This window comes from Acomys minous (assembly GCF_964271855.1).
Source record: "Acomys minous genome assembly, chromosome: 6".
In the NCBI taxonomy this organism is placed as follows: Eukaryota; Metazoa; Chordata; class Mammalia; order Rodentia; family Muridae; genus Acomys; species Acomys minous.
In genome coordinates, this window is record NC_140487.1 from 35519341 (window position 1) to 35544017 (window position 24677).

Genomic DNA, 24677 nt, shown 5'->3' on the forward strand with positions numbered 1-24677 from the left:
TGAGGCTGAAAACAATTCTTTAAAGATGTGTAGGAATTGTGCTGGAATTTGGATGAGAATTGCATTGAAGCTGTAGATGGCTTTTTGGTAAGATGGCCATTTTTTACTAAAGCAATCCTACTGATCCCTGAGCATGGGGGAATCCTTCTATCTTCTGATATCTTCTTCAGTTTCTTTCTTTGGAGACTTGAAGTTTTTATCATATAAGTCTTTCACTTGCTTGGTTACAGTTATACCAAGAATTTTTTTTTTAGAATATTGTGAAGGATGTTGTTTTTCCAATGTCTTGCTCAGTTCATTTGTCTTTTGTATAGAAAAAGGATACTGATTTTTGGGAGTTAATGTTGTGTCCAGCTACTTTGCTGAAAGTGTTTCTCAGGGGGGAAATGCCCTAATGCAATTACCTAGTGCAATTTTAGGGTCACTTATGTATACTATTGTGTCGTTTGCAAATAGAAAAACCTCAACTTATCCCCTTATATTTTGTATTGCCTTCATCTCCTTCAGTTGTCTTGTTGCTCTAGCTAAGACTTCAAGTACTATATTGAATAAGTATGGAGAGAGTGATAAAACTTGTCTTGCTTCTGATTTTAGTGGAATTACTTTTGAGTTTCTCCCCATTTATGTTGATATGGAGGGGGGGCTTGCTGTATATTGTCTTGTTGTTGTTGTTGTTGAGGTATGTCCCTTGTATCCATAATCTCTCCATGACTTTTAACATGAAGGGATGTTTGATTTTTGTCAAAGGCCTTTTCTGCATTTACTTAGATGATCATATGTTTTTCGTCTTTCAGTCTGTTTAGATTACTATAGATTTGTGTATGTTGGACCATGCCTGTATCTCTGGCATGAAGCCCACTTTATCATGGTGAATGATCTTTTTGATGGGTTCTTGGATTTATTTTTCAAGTGTTTTATTGAGAATTTTCTGTGTCTATGTTTATAAAGGAAAGTATTCTGTAATTTTCTTAGTTGTTAGGTCTTTATGTGATTTAGGTATCAGGGTAACTTTGGATTCATAAAACTAATTCTTTTCCTTCTATTTCTATTTTGTGGAATAATATGAAGAGTGTTGTTGTTAACATTTCTTTAGAAGTCTGGTAGCATTTTTTCACTAAAACTGGTAGGTTTCCACATGATCTTTTAAATTCATTAATGTCATCTGTCCTTCCCAGTTTCCATCTTCTACCCTGTCCTCCCGACTCTATTTTATTCTTTCCTGTTTCATAATTCCCTTTTAACTCTCAGAGATTGGCTTTTTTTAACTACAGTGTATTGATATTCTTCATTCGTGTTTACTTTGTACCATAAGCCCAAGCAGCTTTCTCTCTTTGTTCCCAGTCTTGTTTAGAACACAAACTGAAAGCCTCTGTTGGGTTTGGGGAGGTGGCTCAGCAATTAAGAGCACTTACTTGCTGCTCTTCCAAAGGACCCAAACTATGTTCCTAAAGAAAGTCCTCTGTAAGGCCAGGTGGTGGTGGCATATGCCTTTAATGCCAGGACTCAGGAGGCAGAAGCGGGTGGATCTCTGTGAGTTCAAGGCCAGCCTAGTCTACATAGTAAGTCCAGGACAGCCAGAGCTATATAGAAAAACCCTGTCTGGAAAAAACAAAGGAGGAGGGAGAAAAATGATGCCCTCTGTAACTGATGGTATTTTCTACAGGCACACTTTACCCTGAATAAGATCACACACACTAGCCTTCCTATTCCTCCCTTTTTGAAGCTATTCATCTTCCTGGTTTATCAAAAGAGTGTTCAGATTTATCCTGCTTGATGCTCATTGAGATACCTCAAAATGGTTTGATTGCTCTCTCTATATAAAAATTCAATCCAGAGGAGCAATAATATTTGAAAACAGTTTTGTAGTGTTTATCAAAAAAAACTATTTTATATACAATATACAGAAGAATCATTACGTAAACTTTATATATAAATCAGAAGTATATAAAAGTATCCTGTTCCAAGTCAAAATGGCAAGCAACATGAGATTTTTTTTTTCCTGCACACTGAGTGAACTGCTTAGCTGAGCTGAATATTGCCAGCATTGTTTCATCCCTGATTTCTTAAGGAAAAGGTCATTTCTTAGCCTAGGTCAGTATCATTAAGAGAAATTGCCCTTTTACCTACTTCTAGTAGCTTAAACAAATTATCTACAGAAAGTGCAGAGCTTAGCCCATTTAATGAATTTTAATAAGAAACACGGGAACCCATCGAAACAGGAAGGAACTGGGCAACACCGAACAGATTTAGTGGGAATTTGTTCATTCTCTGCTGGATTACATTTACCAAAACCAGGTCTTTTTTCTTATGGAAAAAAAAAAAGGTCTGTTTGCCAAGCTGAAACAAATGAAAGGTAAGTATTAGTTTTATTAGTAGCATTTTCTTTTCTCCAAAATTAGTCCAAAGTAGAAATTCTAGAAGCCTCAGGTGCTTTGCCACCCTCTGGGAATCATTTTTAAAATAGTTCCATCTGTTGGAGAAGCTTCCAAGGCTTCTTGAACTGCTTCAGAACTGGTGTGTGTGTGTGTGTGTGTGTGTGTGTGTATGTGTGTAATATATAGTGAAATATATATTTAGTGAATATTTATGTAGCATAAAATTTGCCACTTTAATTAAAGCATGTCAATGACCCTTGACTCAAAATGGGTTTATGTCTTGATAAAGAAAGGCACTGTCCTATTTAAAGTACAACTAATACAACTGATGAAGTGAGGACTCTAGCTTTGAAGCACTGAGTCCTGTGGACCGTGCGTCACATCCTCTTTGGCTTATGCAGCTGACCAGGGCTGCTGGACATCACACCTAGCACCCTGAGAGAGACCTTACTGTACAGCTACCTAGAAAAAGATCAAAACTCAAAGTTAATTTTGTACCACATGCATATTATTCTCACACCTTCAGGAAGTTATATATTATGTAAGTTGAGGCACTGTCCAGTCAAGGAGTGCTTGTAAGTGTCCACTAGAGTACCATTAAATACATCCATATTATTCTGTCTTTCTTTTGAGGCAAACAGATACACAGCTTTCAATGACACAGTGCATGAAAATCTGTAAAGAAACAGACTTTATTTCAAAATGGCTCCTACTCCTTTTCCTCAGCTTAAGGAAGAAATCGGACATGTTTCCCCAGCATTTCTATCATTCTGCTAACTGCAGAATCCTCCTTAAGATGCATGAAATTTCGGTAACAAAATCTTTAAAACTTGAACCATATGTCCACAAGGTTGTCCTGCTAAATAAATCACCTCACGTTTTGCAACAGGCACTTAGTGTATCAGCTGAAGAAGGGAAGTGCATTTCAAGATTTAGTTCTATTTGGAGAACTTTCAGGAAATCTCAAAAAGCCATCCTGGCAGTGTTCCACATTGATACGGTGGTGAGTCAATGCGGATGCTCACTGTGTTCCGGTCTTTTATTCAAAGGGGGTGATTTTTAAGATTGTTCATCATCCTGTAACCCTGTGAAAGTAACTGTAAATTATCACAGACACACAAGCCATCGTGGTTGTAGCTCACGCGGTTCACAGCTGGCTAAAATTGGTAATTACCTTCCAGCACTATCGACTGCTACCCACTCGGGAGAAGCCTCTAGGTTAGTACCTGTCTGATTTTCTCCACGCCTTACAGCTTCAGTGCATGTCCTCAGCAGTAGAGTATTACCATCAAGTCCTAGAGGGAAACCATGAGTGTTTGCAATAGGCTGTCATGTTGGGATTTTGGGACCTCCCTTGCCATATCCCAAAGATAAAAAATCCAGTGTCAGGAATGGTCAATTGCTACCCTGTGGTAACTTGCAGGGTAACTCTAGTTAAACTACACACACACACACACACACACACACACACACACACACACACACACGTAGAAAGCTTCTCTAGTAATAGGTTTCTGTGTGCCTTCTTTGATATGTTTTCAATGCTGTCTTGCCCTCCTGTATCTTGCCTTTCATTTCCCTCCCCATTTAACCCTTTCAACCCTTCACACCATTGTATTCTATCTCCCCTCCCTTGAAATGCGCCTCCTACAGCCTCTGAATCCTGCACATCTATGGAGATTCCAAATGAAAACCACATGCCTGAAGATTCAGAGAGTATCCATGAAGGATTAAAACAACAACCACCAACAACAACAACATTTGTCTTCCCGGGTCCACATTACCTTTCTCAGAATGACTGTTTAGCTCCATGCATGCACCTGGAAATCTTGTGATTTTGGTTTTCTTCACCCCTGGTAACATTTCATTGTGTAAAGGTACCACATCTCTTCGTTATCAATTCATCAGTTGACAAGCATCTAGGCTGTTTCTAATTCATAGCTCTCGTGAACAGAGCATCAGTGAACATGAATAGCAACTGCCTCCAAAATGGTATACTTTAGGCCATATGCCCAAGAATGTTACAGCTGAATCCTGAGGTTCATCCATTTCTAGTTTGTGAGACTTTTCCACACTTATTTCCATACTGGCTGTACCAGTTTGCTCTGCCATCAGTCCTGAATAGGTTGCCCCGTTCCCTACACCCATACCAGCCCATGTCAACATTTATTTTGGATCTTAGCCATTCTGATTGGAGTAAGTTAAAACCTCAAAGTAACTTTAATTTGCAGCTACCTAATGGCTATGGATGTTAAACATTTTTAAGTGCTTTTCAGCCATTTGCATTTCTTCTCTTGAGAATTTCCACTTCAATTCCATGCTCCAATTTTTAACTGGGTTCTTTGTTTTCTTGATGGTTTTTTTTCCAGTTGCTTATAGAGTCTAGATAATAACCCTGTCCGATGTATAGGCTTCCTCTTCCCCTGAATATCAGTGTCCTTTGCTTTACAGAGGCTTTTTCATTTTTTTAGACCAGGCTGGCCTCAAACTCACAGCGATCCGCCTGCCTCTGCCTCCCAAGTACTGGGATTAAAGGCATGTGCCACCACACCTGGCTGAAGCTTTTTCATTTTATGAGGTTCCATTTGTCAGTTGTTGGCCTTAAAGCCTGCACTACTGGGATTCTTCTCAGAAGGTTCTTTCCTTCACTGATGAGTTCAAGACAGCACCTACTTTCTCTTGTATCAGGTCTAACGTTGAAGCCCTTGACCCATTAAGAGTTGAGTTCTGTGCACAGCATGAAAAGATAAGGATCAGCTTTTCTTCTTTCTCATGTAGCTATCCAATTTGACCAGCACCATTGGTTGAAGATGTTGGCTTTTCTCCCTCCAGTGTGTATTGTTGGCCAAGTTGTCAAAAATCAAGGAGCTATAGATGTGTGGGCTTGCATGTGGGTACCTCAATTCTATGTCATTCATTAGTATGCCTGGTTTTATGCCAGTCCCATGCTGGGTTTTTTTTTCATTACTATAGATCTTTAGTATGAGTTGAAACCCAGGATCAGGATACCTCTAGCTACTATTGTTTGGGATTGTTTTGGCTACCCTGTTTCTTTTGTGTTTCCATATGAAATTTTAAATGTTTTTCTCATTTTGTGTGAAGATTTGCATTGGAATTTTGATGAGGATTGCACTGAATCTGTATGTGCTTTCTGTAGGGAGGCCATTTTCACAATACTAATCCTGACCATCCATGAGCATGGAGGTCTTTCTACCCTCTGGTGTCTTCTTCGGTGCGGTAGAATGTTCTCATTGTACGAGTCTTTGGTAAGGTAACCCTTGAGGCTGCTGTGAATGGAACTGTTTCCCTGATTTCCTCCTCAGTATGCTCTCATTTGAGATAGCAAGTGTCAGAAGTCTGTTCTGGAAAAAGCCACTCACAGCACTCTGCTTAGCAAGAAGCACTGTGGCTGACAGCAGCGCAATGCAGACATGGTCCTGGGTAACATCCACACGGCCACAGGGCTCTGCATCTCTACAGTCCAGTCCTTGGTCCAATTCCTGATGAATAAGCATCCAGTACAACCCAGGGATCTGTATGAAAATGCAGAGTTCTGAGGTTTTTTCCCAACGCAACATTCCAGATGATGAAGGCAATCGTTATTTTTGCTCTATCTTTCTCCTCCCACCTTACTATACTTCTAGGTGGAGTCACAGATTTTTACCTGTTTCCAAAGTGAGTGATTTTTTTTAGTTGTCTGATGCATCTGAGTTTCTCTCTCAGGTGCAGCTAAACTTGCTCATCTGTAATACTCATGTTTTATTTAGTTCAGTGTGCTACCTTAAAGCCTTCTGCTTTTGTGGTCTCAAAACTCAAGAAATGCATTTGAATCTGTAAGCATGTAGAATTGTATGTTGCTGAAACAAATAATTAAACGAAATTTCAATTCCCTCGGAAGAATTCTAATATGCACGTTCTATAGCAGTGATGGGACCAAAAGCCAGAAACTAAACCATAAAGAAGTCACTGCTATTATTTTAAAGAAGGAAAAAAAGCCCTTTTCCTGTGGCCTTGGTTTTACAAGGAGGAAGGCCTTCGCTCTAAAAGGCCCAAGGAAAAGGGGTTTATATCTCTTCTGGTTTCCCTGGAGTAAGCAGTTAAAAGCTGAAAAGGCAATTGTCCCATCAAACCAAGCCTAGTGAAATGCACAGGACAGGGTAAACTAGGGCACCAGGAAAAATCTGTTTCAAGAGCCCAGGGGGCTGGGGACCCCTGTGGTAGACAGAAGAGGTGAGCTACAAGAACGAAATGCAGTTTAAAAAAAAAATGTTTGGTTTACAGCCTGGTCATAACCCCACCCTTCCCAGTCCCACCCTCCCTCCTCTCCCCTATTCCTCAGAAAAGGGGAGCCCCCACTTCCCTTCGAACCCAGCTCATCTAGTCGCATCAGGACTGAGCGTGTTCTCTTCCCCTGTGGCCTGACAAGAGAGTCTATGTCAGAGGCAGCCCCCGCGCCCCTTACTAAAGGACTCACGTGGAGCCCCAGCTGCCCATTGGCTACATCATGGTAGGGGGCCTAGGTCCAGTCCATGCAAGGTCCTTGCTTGCTGCTTCAGTCTCAGCAGGCTCCCCTGGGCCCTGGTTAGTTGGCTTCCTTGGTCTGGTGAAGCACCCATCTCCTCCACATCCTTTTCTCCCCACTCCCACTTTTCCACAAGGCTTCCTATGCATCCATCGCCCCGTGTTTGGCTGTGAGTCTCAGCTTCGGTTTCAAGGTGCTGCTGAGCGGAGCCTCTCAGAGGACAGTTCTGCTAGACTCCTGTCTGCAAGCATAGCAGAGTATCTTAATAGCACCAGGGGTTGGTTCTCTCCCATGGGGAGGGTCCTGGGTTGGGCAGGCTTTGGTTGGATGCTTCCTCAATCTCTGTTCTTTCTTTATCCCTGCACATCTTGTAGGCAGGGAGGACTATAGCAGAGACTCCTAGTAGCAGAAAACCCTCTAAACAGACAAGTCTCCTGGTAGAGAGAAGGGAACACCAACCCACCCACAAAAACTTCGACTAAAAATTCACCCTGCCTACAAGATATGTACCAAGAAATATCAAATAAAAATGCCAGTAGAAATTACTGCATATAATGACTACACACATATATGTGTAAGCATGTGCGTGTGTGTATGCATTAGGTGTCCCAGTTGTTGGGAGGTGGTGATCTTCTCTTACCAGAAAACAAAATCAGAAATAAACCTCAATATAATAACTTGAATGCCTCTTAAAAGATTCTATTTGTTTCTTTGTGATTTTTTTTCTTTAAATGTTATTTGAAATAGACTAGGCTTTCGAGGGAGGCCATCAAGAAATTATAGTATATGCCACATTTATATAATATTTTGAACCACTCTGTTTTAGTATTTCTACAGTTCTATCAGTGAGGTTGTGCAGAAGATTGGAAGTTAAACATGTATAAAAGATGACCTTCTGACTAAATCAGGACTAAACTGAGTGTATCTGAGAGGCATGGCTTTAATCAGATTGACTTAAAGAAAGTGTATATTAGCTGGGAACAGTGGCACACATCTGTGTAATCCCAGCACCAGAGGAGGCAGAGGCAAGCGGATCTCTGTGAGTTCAAAGCCAGCCTGGTCTATAAGGTGAGTCCAGGACTGCCAAGGCTACACAGAGAAACCCTGTCTCAAAAAAAACAACAACAACAACAACAACAACAAAAATAAACAAACAAAAAAACCAGAAAAGACAGTGTGTATTATTTGCTCCTAAGGAATATATTCTGATACGTTCTCTCACCTATCTCCAAACTCCTCATGCTAACACTGAGAGACGGCAGCCTCTGGGACCCAGTGCTCCTCAGCAGTAGGCATACTCCAGACACTGCCTCAGTGAGAACGGTGATGTCCTGGGTCTGGCCTCTGGTGTGAGGTGAGCCTGAAGGAAAGCTTTGTAAGAAAGGAAGCTGTGGTGGTTGATGATCATTGGTCTCCTTGTCTGTGTCCCTCTTAGGCCACTGCGGTTCTGGCATTATAACTGTCATGGGGTCGGGTGATTATACATCTTCTATAGGGGGAAGACTATCTTTTAAGTAATGTTGTATGTGGAGACAAGAGCTCCATCACAGAGGGACCATGTAAAGCACTTTTGCATCAAAGTCAGAAAAACTCCAGGCACCTGGCAGCAAGCTCAGTATCTTGAGGACAGAGAGCCCTGGGAGGGGGAGAGCAAGGAAATCTGAATGTTTGGATACGGTAAAAATGTGTAAAGGACATCTTTCTCAAAACAAAAAACAAAATTGCCAATTTTACAAAGAAAAATGGTAAATGGTTTAAACTCATGGTTATATTGTTGTCTTTGACATTTTATAGAATGGCCAAAGAAAGAAATGTATGTAGTATTTAAATTTTGCCTTCAATTCTTTTCAGTCGGATTGTGATTAAGTCCTTATACCCAAACCACACACTGACTAGAACGTATTTTATGACATATAAAAAAAAAAGAGTTGGGCACAGCGTATGTGAGACAAATGTTAATTCTCCCAGTGCTGGGCGGCAGGAACACCTGCGCACTGGCTCAGCAGGTCCCCAGAAGACTGGAAAGTGTGGTGGACTGCATGTCCTCTCCGCTTACGGAAGGGTGCACTGTCTTGCACACTGAGGGGTAACCAGGATGTTTGACATGCCAGGGAAATGTGATATGAGAAGAAGGTAATTTTCCTGTGTGTAGCAGATCATGTTTCCGATTACTGTGGATCAGTCTATGTCAGTCCCAGTGCTATGCCGAAGAAGCATCCTTTCACTTGCTTTTTAGAGCCAAGCACTGTCCTGCTTCATGTAGCATGTGCTAGCATTGAGGCATAAAGATAATGGAAACCTGCAATAGTGGGATGTCAGAAGGGGGTGGTAACATGCAAGATTTACTAGGACCTGGGTCTTAGTAGATATGTATTGAATAACAAATATTTGTTGTTTTTTAATGTACATGAAATGGGTCCATAAACCCAGAATTATTTCCTACACTAAGTCAGCATATTTACCTGTAAAAATCGAACTTCTTGTCTCTCTCCTCTCTCCATCTCTCCTGCTCATGCTGAGTGACAAAAGCCCCTAAGCATGGCTCGGGGTTGGGCCTGCTAGAGCAGATGCTGCCATTGTCACTCATGTCTCTTATCACCTGTCAAGTGAAGAAAAATGACCTTAGGCCCACCGATATAATTCCCAAGATTCCATGAGCTCCTGGAGGGAAAGCTGCTCAGCCCTTCAGAGCTGCCTGTGGCACTCTCAACTCACTTGAAGTGAAATACACTCAGCTTAACACAGTGCTGTCTGTTTATGGCGGAGGGGTCTACTTTCCATGTTCAAATGTTCTTTTCTTTATTCCAGGTTTCTTTTCTCCATGGAAAACTCCAAAGCCTGTAAGTTGGAATTCCTACGCTTCTTTCTTTATTTCTGTTTACCATGTAAGCCCATTAAATAATCAGAGACTGGGGGACCTTAAATGCTCTTCCACCCCTGAGATTCCAGGAGATCACAAGGACAGACCCTATGTGCCCTTCTGTCCCTTGTTGTCCTCAAATGCAAGGATAAGTCATCTTACTTGCCATAATTATGCCCATTTTTAAATGTTTTGCATACTAAAGTTTTTTCTTAATATTTCTCTAGCTATGATACAAAGGATACTTATGAGAAAAAATATTAAATATGACCTGTTTTCACACCCATGGCCTGACAACTTGGTTACAGGTTTTAATGCACAACCTATGTAATGAATGCAGATTACATATGAACTGTAAGTTATGCTGAAGCAGAAAAGTACTGAAAATATCCTGCACAATAGGCCTTACCAATTAGTGCTGTGGACTGTTTCTACCAAAACGAAGATGCATGGTCACCTTTACTAGCCTTTTGTCTTCTATTGTGCCCCCAATTCAAGAAAAACTCAGCTTACACTTCTGTAATTATCCCCATTACAAAATAGACATCAACATTATTCAGGATGACATGACAAAAACACTATATTTTGCATAAGTTTTCAAAACTAATGCATACTATAGGTTGGAGGTGTGTCCTAAGAATTAAATATGGTCTCTAAAAATTTGTTTTCATTTTTATTTTCATTCTAATGTCTATTGATAAAAATATATGTGTGTGCACATATATTCTAGCTCTGTATAGGTAATTATATAATAAATATCCTGAGTATATATCATACGTATCATTCTATATATTATATAATATATTCTATAGACTACATTCTATCATATAATATACATTATAAGCATGCCCTAGTGCTTCTAATAGTCTTCAAATACTGGTGACCTCTACCATCACCCCTCTTGTCCTCCTTCTCTCTTAAAGATGTTGAAACTTTATGCCAACATGGGAAATTAGTCACTTTAACAATTTTACAAAGCTAGGTTAGCTAAGTGGGTTTAGCAGTTAGAGAAAGTTGAAGATTCCTATCTGTGATTGACTGGCTCGATGCTCAAAGCAAGCAACACACCTCATGACAAGAAAACTGCTTTCATCACAAGCCAGGGAACAAGAGAGAAGAGGAAATAGCCTTATAATCCTCTTAAAGAATACATCCTGTGTATGCGCCATCTCCCAAGTCCCACTACTTCCCAGGCATGCTGGTCCAGGGCCTAAGTCTTTAATACAGGGGCATTCAACACCCAAGCTATGCCAATATTAACTGCCTAAGTCCTAAGCTGGGCTGGCTTTTTGGACCTCCTTTTTCTGTGACTTAGAATATGCTACCCTAACAGAATGTCTAAATCCTCCAGGCGGACCAGTACGGTGCCAAAGCAGGACATGCACAAAGTAGATCCTCACTTATGACTCTGCTCATCTGGCCTAAAGAATACATCAAAGCAGGAAAACAGGGTGCTTCAAACTTAGGAAATTACTTCCTGGTTTCTGCAGTTTTGAAAGAGGCACTTTTAAATGTGTGAGATGAGACGTGGCTTACCTTGGCCAGCTTCTAAACAGTCCCCTCCTTTCATCCCCAGCTCAGATCTGGGCTCCGTGGTTAAAAGCATCCTCGTCTGATGTAACCAGGAACCTTGCAGCCTCATCATGGTGCAACAATTATGCAATCTAGCGATTTCCTTACTTGTACCACAGTCACACGAATTATGTCATTTGGCCTAATTACAGCATTTGCCATCATTACAGTAATTACACCCGTAGTCAATAATTCCCAAAAAGGCTTCATAGAACTCAACGTGCAATTAATCCTGAACCTGTGCATCTTGACAAGAGCTAAGGCCTGGACTTCCAGATTGCAGGCCGAGTAAACATATAAGGCCTTTGGTTGAATGCCCTCCATGTGTCTGCACAAAACGCCTTGGGCTAAGGACCGGAAGAGTGCGCAAAAGCCCCAGTTGGCTAGAGGGCAGACAATTAAGCACGCTGCCCAGGTTCAAGGGCTGCAGCCTTTCCTTCTTGGTTTATGACCTCAAAGTAGCTGCTTAAGACCCCTGCATCCCAAAGACTATATTCGTATAATGGGAGTAAAGCTAATGCCCTCTTGACTGTCGCTGTGGGGATTGAGTTAATCCACGTGAAGTGCTTACAACAGCGCTTCTGTATGTGGGGCTCAGAAATACAAACATCTATCACTGTAGAAAGCAGATGCCAGTGCACAGACCCTTGGCAAGCAAATCACTCCACAACGTGAGTACGATGTGCTAAATGGTTAATTAAAGGGAATATTCCATCCCCACTGAGTCTGACCCATCTTTTATGTAAAGCTGATGACATACTTGGAGTGAGGAAACATCCTAATTGAGACCTAGCCTCCCACTTGGTCTCAGCCAAGTGGCACTCAGGGGCTTTACTTAACAAGTAAGATGCTACCCATAATGAGTTCTCACTATCTTCTTGTGGCAGGACCTAAGCATATAAGCGCAAAAATCAAACCCAAGGCCTTCATCTTCCAGCCCAACATAGTACAGGCATAGGTTTAGAATTAGTAAGTTATGTTTATCCTGCCCTCAAAAGGAAGGAAACAAATTCCAGAAATGATCTTTTATTGGGGGAAGGCCGATCTCATTCCTACACTCTCTAGTTCCCATGCACACCCAAGAGTCAGAAACTGGGGATAAAGCAATTACCACAACAATGAGCTGCTCTGTTTTACTATTTGATGTCTGGGTATCACCTATGTATTTTCTCTAACCACCCATAGTTCAGAGGCTGTGCTCTCAGAGTGTCAGATGCTCATTTATTTATTCATTGACCCTTCATTAGTTCAAAGACAGCAAAGTTTCTCCCACATATAAAAAAATAACTTCACTCCCATTGTCTCCCTAGTGAGATGTTTACAAATATCAACCTAGTTACGGTCACCATGGAGACAAGAGAATCCCAGAAAGCCTCGCTAGGAGATAAATGTCTGGCAAGTATGATAAACTGTGACTTACCCAAGGCCAGGAAGACAGTAGGCACAAAAAGTAAGACCCAGGGCCCTGGGCGATAGGACAGGATAGGAATTCAAGGTCTTCATGGAATCTAGAAACGAAGGTTTCTCAGGGGTGAGGTGGAGTCAACAGAACTGGCCTTCCAGCCACAATCCAGGGTGTCTCTGAGCCAGGGTAAAGGTTTACTCGATAGCCTCCCAGGCTGGAGATCCTAAGTAAGCCCATTTTGAGGGAGCAGGCTAGGAGCTACATGGGGGGTGAAGACTAGAAGTCTACTTTCCCACAGCAAGGGATTTTTTTATTCTACGGTTTTGAAAGCACCCTGAGGTTTGATGAATGTCATTGCAAGAAGTTATGGATGCTTTACTAGGCATGACCTGGACTCTTGACTAATTTCCCAATCTCGGGGCTATAGAAGTTATAGAATTTGTCAATCTGCCACAGAAACTTTCCCCTAGAATGCCCAAAGCATTATTTTCTCTGTAGCTTTATGATTGCTTTCCAGAAATACCAATATTTCACCCGAAGCATGGTTCCCTCAGTAGTTATACATGAGTAATATGCATACCCACAAAACACACGTGGGTGTTAGAAAACCCACAACAAAAGGTGAAAAAAAATGGACGTTTCCTGAAGCCTTGTGTTGGCAAGTGGGATGGTAACACCCATCTTAGAGTTTATTTCTAGTGTATTTGCTTTTTTAGCTTTTAGCATCTTAAGTATGAATTCAGAACTGAGAAAGTACAGCTAGATTTTGTCCGTGTGGCACCTAAAAGCAGTTGAACCGATCATTTTAAAAAGGTATGCCTTTAGACAAAATTGTGACCTAATGTTGTCTAGATAAAGTTGTGACCCCATCAAAGTCACCATTACAGGTGACAGGGAAAAAAAATCCTTTCTTCTATGAATGTTTCATTAAGTTTGAAATGCAGTTTAAGGATTTCTACTAAGTAGAAGTAAACGCCCCAGTGAGCACAAAATTAGCTTCAATTTTTATGATACAAAAATTTGTCCCCAGGGTGTAATGGTTTAAACAGATACCCCTATTAGAAGTATAAGTTGGTTCTGACCAAGATGTGTTGCTGGACGTCAGGCCCTCTGTACTTGTAGAGATTATACTTAAGGTGAGGCAGCTGAGCTCATTCTTGCTAGCTATAAAAACTATCTAAGTGAAATCTTGGGTAGTATCCCATACAGAAAACAATTTAAATCTTGTCTTACTGAGTTAAAAGTCAGTAGCCTACTTATTCCCAAGTTTGTTATGTCTGGTTTCAGCAAGAACCCTTGCCACAGTCCCAGGGAGGGGGTGGGATGGGCCAGAGGGATCACTGCTGTCACCCACAGCATGTCTAGAAAGCACAGGTGTATGTGGCCACTCACATCCCTTCCAGCCTTATGGGTATTAATAACCAATAGGTACGAATGGCAGTTATCCTTATCAGTTTTTTAGGTGTCCCTATTTTAATTATGAGTTCATTAATTCACCAAGAGTGCTTTCTGAATACCCACCACAATGGGACTTGTATTTACAGCTGGGTATAGGAAGCAACACTGAGGTCGAGGGAGTAAAGTCGAGTAGGGTCGCCCAAATGGATGGGCCAGCTCTTCTAGGAAAGGAGATGTCTATCTGCTTCTAGTATCCCAGTAAAATGAGGGAAGGGATGTAGGTAGAAGGAGAAGTAGAAAGGATCTGCAAAGCTTCAGAGGCAGGAAAGAGTGGGGGGTGGGGGGGCGGTGAGGAACAGGGACCAAAGGAGAAACATCTGTGGCAGTGTGTAAAGTGAGCAGTCCCCCTGATGGAAATGTGGCTTTGATCCTAAGCACGGTAGTGACCCTGCACAGGCAAGGTCTGAGGCAAGAGGCTATCATCATGCAGTGTATACATGCCGCCTGCTCGTTAGAGGTAGGGAGACAGGAGTCAGGGGTGGAGGATGGGCCGCTAGTGGAACGAACGGGAAAACTAGCGGTAACAGCAGGCTTCCTGCTAAAAGGCTGCTGCTGGTAGTTCTGGCTTCATATATGTCCCCATGCTGTGGTGGGTGTCAGGAATCCTAACGGCCAATTTGGAAGAAGTTAGCAATAGTGCTAATAGAGATATTTTAGGGGCGACATGACCACACCCACAGTGAATGCAGTTCATCCATCCCAGATGGTCCTAGACGTACAAACCAAAGGAGAAGTGATGGGATGTGCAGCAGTTAAGAGGTGGTCGGCATGTACTTACGTGTTAGATGAATATGCATAGGCTGCTTCCTTTTCGGTTTTAGAGTTGTATAACAAATTAAGGCAAATATTACCCTCTTTCTGATCAGACAAACATAAGTTATCTTGGGATACACGCTATTATTTTTATAAAGGAAAAAAAATCAGAAATGAAGCGTTGGCCAGAAATTGCTAGCTAATATGTGGCAAGGTTGTATTAGCTTGCATCCAACCCCAGGCACCACTTTTACTTACAGAAGTCTATGTCACATTCTTAGATAGAATTAGAGTCATGTGTACCGAACTCTTCTTGGGGACAATAGTCCACAAGGCAAGAAAGTCTTTCATAAAGGTAACAAGGGAAGTAGCCAAGCCAAAGCCATCATCGGTCATGCTCTCTGTTCTTTTCCTTTAGATGATGGAGCCATCATCAGTCATGCTCTCTGTTCTCCTTTTCCTTTAGATGATGGAGCGGTGGGAGAACCAAGGCAGTCCTCAAACAAGTTTATCTGCTCCGGCCGTACCACAGACCCTGCCCTTCCCACCAGCCCTTCACAGGAGTTCCTTTCCTGACTCAACAGAGGCCTTTGACCCACGGAAGCCTGACCCATATGAGCTCTACGAGAAATCGAGAGCCATTTATGAAAGTAGGCGTAAGTGACAGCCCTGTAAAGCAAGGGTGCATTGATAGTGGCCAGCACCAGCCTGGGGGAGATGTGGGGGCTGAATGATCTGCCATGATTTTACGTTCTGGGGCACAAAGGCATCTCCAAAGTAAGACAGCTGGTCTACAATTGTCTTTAAAGCCTGGCTTCTCTTTTGTATAATTACGTTTAAGTGGGAATACTTTTATTTTTATGAGGTACAGTGTGATGTTTCCATACATGTATATATTGTAGAATGATAGAATCAGGATAATTAGCATATCAAAGGGAAATAACTATTATAAGAACATTTAGAACCCCATCTTTTTACCTAATTTTAAATATATATATTATGATTAGCTACAGTCATGTTGATGTGTGACAGAACCACACCAATCTTTATACTCATTGACTTAAAGAGCCTATTGCTTCTAAAAGTATCTCCTGGGTTTAAATTGCATTTTCCACATTTGCCTCTAAGTCCTTGAAGAAATGAGGGTGGAGTGGGGTTGCTAGTTTGGTTCAAGTCACCAAATAAAACAAAGCCGAGTTTTTGAACTTCTAAGCCATCCAACCTGACCCTGAATCTAAAACTTAAATTGTGTTGCCTTGAAGCCATGAAGTCCAAGCCATACGCAAAAACAGAACTTCAGGCAAGTTTTTTTCCAGCCCAGAGGCATGACTCAATTCGACCCCAAAACAGGGAGAAGCAGGTACTAATCTTTTCAGCCAGAACCCTTTGCTTCCATTTAACACACCCAGGTGGTTTGAGCCTCGCCTTAAAGTCTGTCTCCTTATTTTCAGACCTTTGGAGTTATTTGGGCTTTTAACATCAAGCACACATTGGTTGTGTCCCCTTCCTGACATTGTCCGGGTCACCTCCTCCATGGAAACTAAATGATACAGCTGTGTAAAGCATGACACTGAATACTCAGAGTATGAGAAGCGACAGAGAGATCAAGCGTGGTTGGAAAGGCTTTGGTCTCCAGCGCTTCCCCTCACAGTCGCTGGCCCCCTGTGCTTCCCCATCACCAGCTGCAGCATGAATTGGGAAGGTTTCGTTTGTGTGTGGTCTCAGACATCTTGAACCTGCTTAATCTTTTGATGAGTCCAGGGGCTGAGAATTATGCACCCAGCCAGTAAAAGGAAAAAGCGAGCGTTATACCTTTCCCCCCATCCTCTGTAACATTTTGTAGAAGTAATTTTGATGGATAAAATGTTTAGGTAGATAGCGGACCATTGAGAAATCATTTCCATCAAAATGAGCCTGCGCGTGCTTACACTTTGAAGTCATCAGTTACCTCCACGTTACTGTGTTTCCTTCTTGCCTCTCTTGGATAAAAGGACTGAAATATCTTTAGAGGGCTGTATACTTGGAGCAACCACTACAGTGACGTCAGACAAAAGTGGGCAGTTATAACTCAGTAATGCAGGGTGTAAATTTGGAAGACTGGTGTTCATTAAAGTGAAAAAAGAAAGAAAGGAAAAGTAACCACAAAGATATCAGCCCAGCTCTTACTGCACTTCCGCTTCAACACTCTCAAGTGTTTCCTGAATCTTGCTCACTTTGCACTCAGCACTGTGGTAAGACACTGGAAACGAACAGTGCGCCCTGCCCTAGGAAACTTATTGGGGAAAGAAACCATAATGCAAGTGACGGGAGGAAGATGACAGCCATAGATGTTCCCACTTGGTCCTCCCCCAAGCCCTTGCTTAATTGTAGTCAGGGCTGTGGTGAGTTGTTTCCTCCTGGTTTTGTGCCTTTGTTAGTCATTTGTTTTGGCCCTAGTGCAGTTTCCAGAACAATGCAAAGCTGGGCGATTCGGGACAGAGGCCATGCTTGTATGGTTTCCAGCGTCTTCGGCCTGAGCATCTCTAAGACAGTCATGCCCTCAGTTTCTGAACAGGAATTGTACATGACTCTCATTTAACTGTATAATAATACGGATTTCTGTAACTAGCACTGGCAGTTCCATTTCTGTTCAATACCCTCCTCCTCCTCCTTAGCATATGGGATTGAGCGAAGCACCCACCTTAACTTCCCATCTCTTTCTTTGCCAGTCTCCTCCCAAGGGGGCGGGGCTTTTTATCCCTCTGCAGCAGCAGCAGCAGCAGCAGCAACAACCAGTCCCTCCCCCAGAGCTTGTGCCCACACACTGCAAAGCCCACCCTCCTGCATCCATCAGCACCCTAACATTTCAAGGTCACAGATGCGTTTTCAGGTCCCACTTGACAGGAAGCCCAGAGAAACAAGCTCATTTCCTCCTTTCACACGCTGTCCTTCTGCTGTGCTATTTCGTAACACTCAGTGGAGTGTGAATGAAACCCAGAAATCATGGGAAGGTAAGAAAAACTCTGTCCCTGAAGGTGGAGGAGCCAAATGAGGATGGGCTGCTTTCTATGCTCGCTTTGCAGCGCCTCACTATGGGACTCCTCCCTACCCCACCCCTAGCCCGTCCTCCTTCCCCACCCCCACCCCCGCCGGTGCTCTCTCCTTTGCCCATTTCCAAGTATAAAAGTGTTTAATTCTCTCGCTTATCTTTTTTGGTTTATTCAGACAGTCTCACAAAATTGCCCAAGCTAGCTTCAGGCTGGCCGCCTCCCACCTCAGCCTCCCACACAGTATAGCAATGCTATGACAAACATAAGCAACAACTGGAAAGCCCAACCTAAGCCTCGCCTTCAATCAACGCAAAGTCCAGGAAGCATAGAAAGCCCAAACAGAAGACTATATTTGCAATTTTTATTGCAAAACCCTTCTATGCATAGTCATCTGAGTTGTGTCCACAAGCTTTAGGTCTAGACCTGCTGATTCATCTGCCTGTAGGATTCTTCCTGAGAGAAAACAAAATTGGTTAGAGAGGGGAAAGTGCAGAATAGAGTCCTGTGAAGTTTCCCTAGTTTGGTATGGATCCTGCTGTCCCTCCTTACAGCCATGACAGTAACTACCAACATTTTTGTTTTCACACTCCAACTTGGCTGCAGTTTGCAAACAGAAAGATGCCCCTCCCCCTGCAAGCCTGGGCTCCACGGCTATAGAATGCTTACATTCTGTAAAACTGTAAGGGACTATTTGGATTCAAGTCACCACCACCCCTGTAAATGATGGAAATTTATCAAATGATGTAAAAGCTGCCGTGCCTCATTTGACTCCTAATTAGATTAAGTTGACAGTTTAATGTACATGCCCGGGATATCTTAATAAAGATGTGTTCCTTGGGGAAAATGTGATTTTAAACAAAGGCAGACAGCCAGAGGCTAGTGGGGCCACATGGAACAGAACATGACAGGTGTGCACCCTGGGAGGAAGCCAGTATCACCTCCAATCTTTATGAGATGTTTTAAGATGATGAGGTGATGAGAGAAAATGGACAGAAAAAAAGGAAGGTCCTTCACCCAGGAGGCACGGGGTGCCTTTGATTTAAAAGCACTAGGCACAGTGCCCAGAGGTGGCACCCCAAGGATCCACAGCAATCAGCAAGAATACACGAAACACTCAGTGTTTGTCTAAAACTGTGGTAAACACGCGAGAGAAAAATGCACAAGAGATCATGTCTACTTATTAGAAAATTGAGGCGGAATACATAGGGAAACAATTTCTGAGCAAGGCTGTCTTAGGGAACACAGTAAATGGCACCAGGGTTTGAATGTGTGCAGTGGTACAGCAAAAAGATCGGCAGAGACTGGTACTTTCCCAGCTGCTGGTACAAACCCACCTTGGCCCTTGGATAAGCATGCTGTCCTGGCCTTTCTTCTCTGTCCTTTTCTGATGAATCTAGTTAAGGAAGAGCTGGAGTTTCTTTGCAAGTACCAAAGGAACATTTTAAGTATCCTGTTTGTAAGCATCTCTAACATTAGTCCATGTACGGGGTTTCTAACAGGTAGTGGGAAAACTTATTCCCAAAATACTCTTACTGCTTCATTCCTCCCCACATTTTCATTATGTATTGTGCTATCCTTGTCCTGACATAGTATTCTCCAATGGAAAATGTTTTTCATGGTTTTTGTTTTTTGGGGTTTTTTTTGGGGGGGTTGTTTGTTTTGTTTTGTTTTATTCATGATCTAGTAGCCAAGGAGACCATTATTAATAGCTTCCCTACCATTCTCCAGAGACCATCCTTGTTTGAGAGACAAATTATGTAATTTCCTTTTATCACATGACTATTCAATTTATTACATGACTATTCAAGAAATAGCCATTATGGCCGAGAAATGTGTATTTCTAATGCATAGATCCTGGGCAACAAGTTTTAATATTAAAACTAAAAAGCATTTCCAGTTACTTAGTCAAGTAATTTATTTAATCAAGTTTTTGCCTCTACAAGTTTTCTCTCTAGGATGACTTTTGCACTGGCCTGTTTTGATGGTGAAAGTTCCAGTGAGCCCCCTACCCCCACCTCCCAGGCCTAGAAATTGCAATGTTCAGCTCTAGAACACAGCAAACTTAAATAGAGAAAACACAGATTAGAACGTTTCACACACAGTATCCGGCCATATCATTCACGGTCTCATCACGCAGGCTAAGTCCAGTTCAACACTGCAGGAATCACTGCTCTGAAAGGGATTAACCTTGCCTGTCTCTGGCCCCTAGGAAAGATGTATTGGGATAAGAACAAGTAGATGTCAGTCCCAGCCCCTCTTTCTGTTAGTAGGCAAGGCAATGTGGAGAGCTCCCCACTGAAAACGATGCAGCTCAACAGAGAGCCTCGCCATTCTACGGAAGCCGCTGGTCTTATTGCCTCATTTTTCCCAAAGCCAGGCTTACTGCAAAAGTTGAGCTTTTTAACATCAAGTCCTAGGGACCATTTCTGAGCACGCTCCACAGTGCAGCTAAAGCAGAAAAGAAAGTCCAAGTGACAACAAGGAAATATCCGCACAGCCTGACCCTCTCCTCTCACTGTCTGTGCCTTGCTTGGAAGCTGAAGTGAACTACGACTAAAGTTACCGAAACTTTTATTTTCTCTTCCTGTTGAACCTCAGTTATTATAAATAACAATTTTAAAGGTTCAGCATGTCCACACTCCCTCCTGATAAGACATCTCTCAGGAGTATGATCATAAGCGTGTCTGATGAATTGAAAGCATCAAAGAGCCTAATGGAGATGCAGTTGTTTTGTTTTGTTTTTTTTTTTTTAAGCAGGATACCTGAAATGAAATTATTATCTACAACAGATAAAGGTAAACAAGTGTGTCTGTCACACTACGGCTTCTGTCCTTCCCTTTTGTTGTTCACTATCGAACTGTTCCATTGCTCGGTGTAAGGCACACACCGTTCATGTCGGTCCCAGAAGGCCAGCTGCAGGCCTTCCGCCTGTTCCTTCCGTGTTATTGGTGAACACAGGGTGGAGTTTGCAGTGCCCCTGATGCTAATCACAGAGCCATTTGGTAAGATGGCATAGAAAATGACACTATCTACCGCAGTACACTCTCAGAGACCCAGGAAAGTGACAGTAGGGTGGCCACATCACACAAGGGAGTAGCTTTCCCCTGTGCTCAGAGTGAGAGCCATGGAGCCCATGTGAGCTCTCTGCTGGAGCTGGCCTGACTCCAAGACACTGCGCCACGTGATTCCGTTCTGGATATTTCATACTGGAAAGGACAACTATATGGATGGCACAAAAGCAGGCAGGTATTTAAGTAATCGCAGAAGTGCATCTTGCCATCCAAGGAACACGCTTGCAACTGAACATAGGGCTTATGCCTGACCTAAATTGCCAGGAGAGTGATGGGGTCCAGCAGCCTTAGTTAAATTACCTCCCACATGTTTTCTCTCAAGCAAATTCTTATTTCAGTGGATTATTAAAGGAAGCGGGGATGTTAAAAAGTGTTCAGACACTCTTACCTATGACTTATCATTAAAATCATAAAGAGAGAAACATAGCACATTATTATTTTAATACTCTCAGCTGGACTGCAAATATACATTTTCTGTACCTTTTTATCACTCTATCCTTGGTGTGATTTATGCTTATGATTTGACCTGTGGGGGGTAAAACTGTCTTTTAGTTGACACTTCTAATACATCACTTTGCCTTTGTAGCATTTTGGAAAATGAGTTCGATAAATCCATTAAAGCTGTGTTTGCCGCTTTGATGCATAGGCCTTGATTAGTTCGGAAATGTAATTTCAAAGATGGTATCTTCAGGAAGCTGTCTAGAAAACGATGATAACATCTATATTTCTATCAGCTTCCTTTTCAAATTGGAAATCACCATGATATGAGCTAATAATATAGACAGTAAAATAAACGTGCTACAGCAGTTTCTTGTGTTTGGGAAATTAGATATAATCCCACAGTTTATGAATTTGTTATATTCAGTAATCTAAAGCTCGGTGCCTCTGAAATTCTATAAAGAGTAGAAGGGCAGAACATTGTAAAAACTAGATTTGAAACTCACCTCACCTGAGAGTTCTTTAGTGTCTGTAGAGTATTGGTAGCACAGGTCCCCAGTGTAACCCATGAATAAATATGGGACCATCAGGGCTTCAGCCACTTAATTGCTATGTGGAAAGTAAATCCTAGTGAGATTATGACAATAGAAAGTGTCAGTTTTACACAAATGCGAGTGTCTAGAAGGGAGAAATCTTCCATCCATGACATGGGTCTCCCTTTCTGATTACAGAATATTTCTCACTCAAAATCCTAGACAGCTGCAGGAAACACAAAAACTCATTTGCCTTTACACAGTGTACCTGCAGGCATGACCCCTATGCCCTGCTGACTAGCTCACAATGTAAAAACAGTGAGCGTTGGGTTGAAGCCGCAAAATTTAGTATCGCTGTATCATTTTTTTTTAACTTGTTGATAAAACATTTGTGTTTAGAGTGCTCCAGGTAATATGACTTACATGGAGACGTTCCGTGATAGTCTCTTCAATCTGCCTGAATAGCCTTAAGTTGCTCCCTCTATATTTTAATAAAGAATGATCACTTATTTGATTATATTTCATAGCTGTGTAATCATTTACATGACTGTGATAATAATGTTCTAAAATGTATTCCAACTTAAAACTGACTCACATCTTAAACATGAGGAGTATTTTGGCAAGAAAACTTTACAATTTTTATTTTATCACCAGGGTGCATTATGGCCTAGGATTTGGTGGTAACCCAATTTTGGGAGATATGATAAGCTACATTAAGTTCATCATAAAGGTAGAAATATTCTGCCACTCTCAGATGCATCTCCACTCATCCTAATGTAATCTTGATTTTCCTGGATGCTTGTTGACAAGGGGTTGATAATACATGAGTCTTCCCATTTTATGGCTTAGGAACGTGTCTATGGATAGAAATATAAAGGAGGGTGATGAATATTTGAAAAAGGTAGGGAGAAATTATACCACTGTGACCAGGAATGGCAGCGCTTGCATCCGAGCTCAGCATGGGAGAGGCTGCAGCAGCAAAGTCCTGAGTTTGAAATCAGCCTGAGCTACAGAGTCTTCCTTGTCAGAAAGAAGAAAGGCAAAAGGGAGGGTGACGGGGAAAAGGAAAGAGACTCAGCGACAACAGAGTAGGGGCGTTGTGTTGCCACAGTTGTCATAAGGAACGAGCACACTAGTGGATAGCGAGTTCTAATTACAAGCAAGTTAAAATAAAAAAGATATTTCCATGCTTTTCCCCCCTAAAAAAAAAAAAACAATCTTGAGGAGTTACCTGGGATAAAATACAGGCTAAGTTCTGTGAGTCGCTCAGCACCCTGGGCTTAGCTTGCCTTCTGCACGGTGATGGACTTTTAGATCTTCCCAGAGCCTTGCAGCCCAGTCGGTTCCTCCCTGTGTGGTGCAGCAACTTTGGAAAGCAGAATGGAACTCAAGGGGCAGTTTAGTAATGTTGTTTTCTAGATGCTCAAGTGACCCCTGTGAGGGGCAGGGTGGACCTGCATGCACCCATGTTTACCCCTCTTAAATGTTAACCTATGAGAGCAGCTGGTCTCCAAAGACTTCCAGTATGGGGAACAAGGATCTCAGGGTCCTATAATTCTAAATCTGAGGCATTCCTACATCTAAAAGGTGTTTATGTTGATGTCAATGAGTTATATTGTTAGATATACTGTCGCCCACGTCCTAATTTTCATACAGGTTCTCTGTTGCTAGAACGAACAAGTTTAACTAAATTACTTGGGCATAACTTCAGCTACCCGAATTATTAGGAATATCAAAATATTTGGACTGGTGTTAAATCAGTATAATCATTGATTGAAATTTTCACTTTTCATCTTAGAGTTTTAGGAAAAAGTATCCTAATATGGTTTTTGAAGGATTCTTGTTGCATAGAATTTGGGTTCTTAATTGGCATACTTCCAAATAAATACATCCTCAAAGTGAAAATAAAAATCTAATAATATTTGAAAAATGGTATTTTTTGTTTGTTTGTTTGTTTTGAAAAATGGTATTTTTCCATGCTGATAGAAGAATCCATATTTTTTATGTATGCGAGAATACATGAACACACATTTATACACAGGCAGATAATTCTATCACCAACTTCCATGAATTTTAGAAACAAGTGAACAAAAAAAAATGATTAGCACAAGATTTGGGTTGGGGGAGTTACAGTATCAACCACAAGAAAATAAAGACGAATTTTAAAATGCCATAAATGAATTTCAACTTTAATTCCCCATTTTCCCATCCAGAACAAGTGCCACCCAGGACCAGTTTTCGAATGGATTCCTCTGGCAAGTATTCGGAATTCACAGATCTGTGAACCCATGTCTCCTTCCACCTTGTGCAACCAGTCATTCTCCTGAGTGGTATCCACTTTTCACTATGTAACATTCACTGTGATAATTAACTCGCCTGCATTCACATGTGTTCAAGACAGACAGACAGCCTCATCCCGGTGGGTCTCGATGCTTGCAAACAAAAGACAAGGATTAATGAATGGCCTTCATAAAGAAGTTACCAGAACACTACACTTAGAACCAGCTGTCAAAGAAAGCCATCAGATTACACAGATCTGTGCTGCCCAGTAGAGCAACCACTAGGTTCTAGAATAAAAACGTAGCCGACTTATCCACACTGGATGTCAAAGACTTAGTACAAAAAATAAACCATGTTCATTGTTTTACAGTAAGATGGTAT

The 24677-nt window shown here is 41.8% G+C and overlaps 1 protein-coding gene and 1 long non-coding RNA gene across 13 annotated transcripts in view; one reads left to right on the forward strand and one right to left on the reverse strand.

Moving 5' to 3' along the window:
- Window positions 1-12632, reverse strand: part of LOC311600525 — a 40054-nt gene extending 27422 nt beyond the window's left edge. Inside the window, exons 1-2 of the long non-coding RNA XR_014780268.1 lie at window positions 12441-12632; window positions 9360-9496 (exon numbers count right to left, since the gene is read on the reverse strand). This is a non-coding gene — a long non-coding RNA (uncharacterized lncRNA). The remainder of the gene's footprint in view (window positions 1-9359; window positions 9497-12440) is intronic.
- The window catches only part of MAGI2 (membrane associated guanylate kinase, WW and PDZ domain containing 2), a 1410398-nt gene that overhangs the window by 1232420 nt on the left and 153301 nt on the right, over window positions 1-24677 (forward strand). For 8 of the 12 annotated variants that reach the window (XM_084787254.1, XM_084787264.1, XM_084787262.1 and 5 more), the window contains 3 exons: window positions 9706-9737; window positions 15412-15601; window positions 24230-24271. In XM_084787254.1, the coding sequence (XP_084643380.1) occupies window positions 9706-9737; window positions 15412-15601; window positions 24230-24271 (264 nt within the window). The remainder of the gene's footprint in view (window positions 1-9705; window positions 9738-15411; window positions 15602-24229; window positions 24272-24677) is intronic. The other 4 variants (XM_084787259.1, XM_084787263.1, XM_084787258.1 and 1 more) reach the window with 3 other exon arrangements.